This window comes from Microcaecilia unicolor, chromosome 9 (genome assembly GCF_901765095.1).
Source record: "Microcaecilia unicolor chromosome 9, aMicUni1.1, whole genome shotgun sequence".
NCBI classification, from domain to species: domain Eukaryota; kingdom Metazoa; phylum Chordata; class Amphibia; order Gymnophiona; family Siphonopidae; genus Microcaecilia; species Microcaecilia unicolor.
This window is the reverse complement of record NC_044039.1, coordinates 96,871,657-96,877,656: the sequence shown is the minus strand read 5'-3', so window position 1 is coordinate 96,877,656 and position 6,000 is coordinate 96,871,657. Positions and strand designations below refer to the sequence as shown.

Here is a 6,000-nt window from a genome sequence, read left to right as displayed (position 1 = left end):
GTCCTCTCCCCGCTGCCCCCTGCACCATGAAAAACCAAATTGCTGGCATGTTTAAAAAGAAAAGTGGCTCCCCGCTTCCCTGTGCCTAAAATAAAAAACGAAACTAAAATTTAAAAAGGATCGGGAGGGGGCAAAGGCGCTCATCATCAGCGTCCTGTATGGACGGCCTTGCCTTGCCCCCCCCCCCCCGAGGTCCCCGCTGCTCCGTTTGTGAAATAAAAGCTGTTGAAAATCAAACTTTTGCAGTTGCTGGGCCCCCCCTCCCTTCCTGTCTCTCTCTTCTTCTGTCGGCAATGCTCTGCCTCCTGCCATCCTCCACCTCCGTGCCCCGCCCCCCCGCGTTCGTCGCCGCCGCTCCCCCCTCCACCGGACCCCCCCCAACCGACCCCCCCTCCGCCATAATGGCCGGTGCAGCGCCTCTCACCTGTGTGTGAAGGCGCTGCACGGGATGGATCAGCTGTTCCTCGATCGTTTCTGTCTCCTCCGACGTCTCTCTCCTTCTTCCTGTGCCCGCCCTCCTCTGACGTAGATAACTGACGTCAGAGGAGGGCGGGCACAGGAAGAAGGAGAGAGACGTCGGAGGAGACAAACGATTGAGGAACAGCTGATCCATCCCGTGCAGCGCCTTCACACACAGGTGAGAGGCGCTGCACCGGCCATTATGGCGGAGGGGGGGAGCGGTGGCGACGAACGCAGGGGGGGTGGCGGGGCACAGAGGTGGAGGATGGTGGGAGGCGGAGCATTGCCAACAGAAGAAGAGACAGACAGGAAGGGAGGGGGGGCCCAGCAACTGCAAAAGTTTGATTTTTAACAGCTTTTATTTCACAAACGGAGCAGCGGGGACCTCGGGGGGGGGGGGGGGCAAGGCAAGGCCAGCCATACAGGACGCTGCTGATGAGTGCCTTTGCCCCCTCCCAATCCTTTTTTAATGTTTGTGGAGACATGCAGGGGAAAGCGGGGAGCCACGTGTCTGTGTTGTTTTCTTTTTTTTGATGTTTCTGGCATGCGCAGAGCAGCCAGCATAACGCTTGGCTGCTCTGTGCATGCTTTAGGAGCCGATTACCGACGGGGATTGATGCATGGTTCTTTACAATACCGCACCAAACTTGTGCGACTTGTTTTTTTGGAGCATTGTTCGTTTTTAAAAATTTGGTAATGGCTTTTACGATTTTGCTTTTTTTACGTTTGGTTGATGCATCTGGGCCTGAGCCGGGCCCGGGGCAAGGCCGCAACCCCCCAGGATCCCCACCCCCCCAAGGATCGCCCCTGCCACCCCTCAATCACTACTGCTGTTGCCTCCGTCTCCCGCTCCCAGGCTGCCGGTGCTGCAGTTTCCAGTCTCCACCTACCTACCCTCTGCTCCCTTCTGCCTGCCATCCGACCATCTTCATATAAATAAAAAAAAAATCTCTAAAGCAACAGCGCAGCGTTTTCTCTGCGAAAGCGGCAGATAGCCTCGTGCGTGCCTTCCCTCGTGTCCCGCCCTTGCAGAAATAGGAAGTTACATCAGAGGAGGGCAGGGCACAGTAAGAAAAGGCCCATCCGAGGCGATCTGCCGCTTTCACAGAGAAGGTGCTGCGCTGCTGCTTTAGAGATTTTTTTTTTTATGCAGGTGTCAGACAACAGACAGAAGGGAGCTGAGGGTATAGATGGGACTGCGGCACCAGCAGCCTGGAAGCAGAAAAGGGTGAGAGACTCTGGCGCCAGGCCTGTGGAATTTTGCCCCCCCCCCCGCCCCCCCCCTCTCGGCGGCCCTCCCTCTTGCACTTAACAGGTCTGGGCTGTCAAAACACAGGAGCTTGGAGGTCCATGGGACCACCAGACCCCAAACACAGTATAGTACCCCCACTCCGAGCCAGTGATAGAGGGGCTGGAGGTCCGGTGGAAGAGGAGAGAGTGTACTACCCCTCCTCAATCACTCACCACATGGGGGGGGGCAGGGAAGGGGGCGCTGTTTGTGACCCACTGGGCAACCAGAGCTTTTATATTGGGGTGTGAGGGGGGGTTAGGGGGGACTGGAGATCCACCTGATCTCTAGCACCCTGTGAATTTGTCGGGGGGGGGGGGGGGGGTCAGGGGGACTGGATGTCCACCGGAACTTTGGCCCTGTGTCGCTGACTTAAGTTGGGGGGGAGGTCGGGGTTCCTATGAAGGGATGTGGGGGCCTGCTAGCATGCAAATGCATGTTGGACAGGGCTCACATTCCTCCCAAATTTGCTGCGGACAGCGCGGCAATGTTTGGCACGCTGCCCGCTGATCATTGGGAAGGAACAATAAAATAGCTGTTTAGCACGCATTTGCATGCTACTTGCGGTCAGCGCCTGCAAGCGGGTTGTTTCATGTGCTCGGGGGCTCTGATCACGGGGCAGTAGCAAACGTGGGGGTTAGTATGGCGCTAATAGCCTCTAGTGCTTGTGTTTGCTTCTGATCGTCTGCATGCAATTGCCTCTAGCGCTGGTGTTATGCTTTGAGCATCAGCCCATTGATTAGGGAGCTGTGGCTCTTCTGGGCCCCACATACTGTCAACAAGGGGAAGGGCTACAGTTTGAGTTGAAAGTTGCACTAGGGCTTATTGCCTGTTCCTGCTGCTTTCCTTGGTTTGAGGCAGTGGCTAGCACAGTTGGGCACAAGCGCATAGCGACCCGACCGTGTGACAGATTCTTTTTGTTACAAGCAGCAGAGGAGGAAGGCAGAAGCGATAAGACCAACTTTTACGGCTGGAAAAGTTGTGGCAGGCGGAGTAAAAGCTCGTCAGCGTCTTTCCTCCGGGGAGGGGAGCGGCTTGGCTCGGCGCTGGAATAGGCTGAGCCCAGTTGTGCTGCACCAACCTGTCAGAGGACGAGGGCGCGAAGGAGGCACCGGAGGTCCCTTCAGCCTTGCACGTTACAATTGCCCCGGGTATGAGGCTGGAGCGGTGGACGTCGCTTTTCTTCGGTGGAATTTGACCTTTCTCACTGTTAAAGGCGGTTAAGACCATGAGCAAAACATGACTGACAAAATGTCCAGTTTCCTGTACATCGGGGACATCGTCTCTTTATACGCGGAAGGCTCGGTGAACGGCTTCATCAGCACCTTGGGGTAAGGACGAGCCTTTGCTTATTGCGCACGTGGGGCCTGATTTGGAGAGGCCGCGGTTGGGGGGGTCGAGCAGGGCAGGAAGCTCAGAGCAGACCTGTTGTATCTTTCACAGCTCTTTACCCACCACCTCCTGTGGGAGAGCAGCCGACAAAAGAAGGAAGTGAGTCAAAAGTTCTCGGAAAGGGCCCGTCTGTCTGTAACACCCTGACAGCGTTGGGCTGTGCTAAAAAGCTGTCTGTGTGTGTGTGCTTTGGGCTTAATTTCTCTTTGCCTCTTGTCATCGAAAAACAAATAAGTTTTACAGAGGAAAAAAATATCTATTTATGAAATGAGCGAATCTTTCCCGAGAAGGCAAACAAACAGCAAAAATGCTCCAAGCCTGTGGCTTCTGTGACATGTCACGGTTAATAAGTTGTCTAAATGTTAGTCCTGCCCGATGATCCGGCTGTGAAAGCTGCGGGGTTGCAGCAGTCGCTGGAGGGCTTTCATGTGCTGTGTTTTTGGAGCCGGAAGACATTGGGGAGGAGGAGAAGGCAAGGCAGCTTTTGCTTCAAACGTGCCTGAGAGACTTCGCCCAAATTGACAGTACTTGTTTTGGAAAAAGAGCCCAGTTGGGCTTGGCCTGGTTAGAAATTTGTCTTGACTTCCACGTGGGATTAGCAACGCTTTCCTCCCCAGTAGAAACGGCAGAGGAGATAGCGCGCATGCTAGATTTTGTATGTTTACTTTGTATTTGTAGTCCACCTGTCTTTATAATTCTGAGCAGATCGCATAATACACGTAATGGTACATACAAATGGATAATTAATAAATATATACAATACAATTTACAAAATCAATCAATAAGTTCGAAAAAATCAGTAATGCTAAGTGGGATTTTTTTTCACATAGCATCAAAAAACATGGTATAAGAATGTGGTGGTAATGCATGTAGATTAGAGAGACCTATGCTGTATGCAACTGTTTTGTGAGTTAATGCTTGCCCTCACTTCACTTCCCAACAGGATAGCAAATATGCTCAGGGTTTGTACTAATTAGTTTAGTATTTATCAAAGTAAGTGCAACCATGAGGTGCCTTTTCTGAATAAACTGATGGGATACATTTGAATGGATGACCCTTTAGTTAATAGTTTGTTTGTAGCAGGTATCTTTGACACCAGTGTATATTATAGTTTCAATCATAAAGCTTAGTATGAACCCATGTATTTGTAGGGGTGGAGGACAAGAAGGATTGAAGACTTGCTACTTCCATTTACCCAAGTATTCCAAAGGTGTTACTCTTACAGACCTAACTCATGCCTTTCACCTTCAAAGTCTGATGCTTTCAGTTGTACAGGAGAATAGAGGTTTAGTGCATAGTTATCAATGGGCTACCGTTAAGATGTGTTATTATACCAATAACTTGTTCTGTTTTAGCATAGGTCTGACTAGGTTAACTAGGGTTAACCGTAAAATAGCTCATCTTAATGGTAGCCCGTGTACCCTCAGTATAGTGGGCAAGACATATATATATATATGTCTTGCTTATATATGTATGTGCTGCAGCTCTGGAAGTTAAATAAGTACTTTAATCACCATATGGTAATATATTGTTGACAGTTCCCTTTGTAGAAATCGGACCTTGAGTGTGTCCTTGGGTATCTGCTCTTTACCTTTCAGGTCATATTTATTCAGGTTACTAGACGGTGACCCCCCCCCCCCCTTGCTTTATATCCTTGGTTATAGTATAGTTAAAAACTCTTATGAAGAGTAAACTGTCTTCATTTATTCTCTCATTCTGTCCCTTCCACTGCAGCTTTTTTTTTTAGGGTGACACTGCTGCCTGTCTCTTCTAGCCTGTGTGGATGGGCTCTACTGATACTCCTCTTTTGTGGTCCATGCTGTTGGCCCTGCAAATGCTACCTTTGTTCCTGCTTACGTGGGAAACGCTGCTGCTTCATCTCTTGCAGCCATTTAAGCAACTGCCATTGCTGTCAAAATGTCCCGCTTGCTGCCATTTCCTGGTCCCCACTCCAAAATCTGAGGCACAGATGCAGATTTCTGCATAAGAGGGGGATGATGCACAACTCCGCAATTCAAAATTTGTTCAGAATTCCCACGGCAGGAAAACACAATACAAATCCAACACTCAACTTTTCTGCAAAATATATCTTATGGTTCTATGTGGTTCACAGGTTTTAGACTCTGTAATATTACTAGGAATGTACAACTTTAGTTACTTAAAAACAAACACTGCCAGTTGAAGATTTTCTCCTCGGACAACCAGCGCTCTTCTAAACGGCAGCCCGCAGGACTTGGCTCAAACTGATGCCGACGCCAACACCGGCTTCTCTGCACATGCTCAGTTTATGTGCATGCGTGGCCTGCCAGTGCTAAAGGCAAGTGCTGCCAGCTGCCATTTGGAAGAGCGCCGTCTGCCCAAGGAGGAGGAAGTCTTCAGCTTGTTGGATCTGGGGATCTCCGCCAGCCAGTAAAAGGGCTCCAGAGTTCCCAATAAAGTTTCTGCATTGTATCCCTTCCTGAATCCTGACTGAAAAGGGTGAAGTATGTTATATATATCCAGGTAATCTGACAGTTGTTTAGCTACAGTAACAACATCAAAACAGTACATTTGATATACTGGCCTAACCTTTAGCTCTGGGCAGTTTACATTAGTAACTAGGTATTATATCACAGATAAACATTTTTATTTTTTTTTATTTATTGCATTTGTATCCCACATATTTGCAGACTCTATGTGGCTAACATTGCTCCGCCATGGTATCACCATGATTGAGTAAACATATACAATTAGTAATTATATAAAGAAACATGGGAAATATAGTGCATAAAAGTAACATATATAGAAAGAACATTAATGGAATTTATACATAACATATATATATATATATATATATATATATATATATATATATAAAATAC

At 49.0% G+C, this 6,000-nt stretch overlaps 1 protein-coding gene across 2 annotated transcripts in view; it reads left to right on the top strand.

Annotated features, from left to right (window-relative positions):
• The first annotated feature begins 2,647 nt into the window (after positions 1–2,647).
• The window catches only part of LOC115477466 (inositol 1,4,5-trisphosphate receptor type 2), an 801,768-nt gene continuing 798,415 nt past the window's right edge, over positions 2,648–6,000 (top strand). For both annotated transcript variants that reach the window (XM_030214365.1, XM_030214364.1), the window contains exon 1: positions 2,648–3,078. In XM_030214365.1, coding sequence (XP_030070225.1) covers positions 2,987–3,078 — 92 coding nt within the window. In that variant the 5' untranslated portion in view covers positions 2,648–2,986. The remainder of the gene's footprint in view (positions 3,079–6,000) is intronic.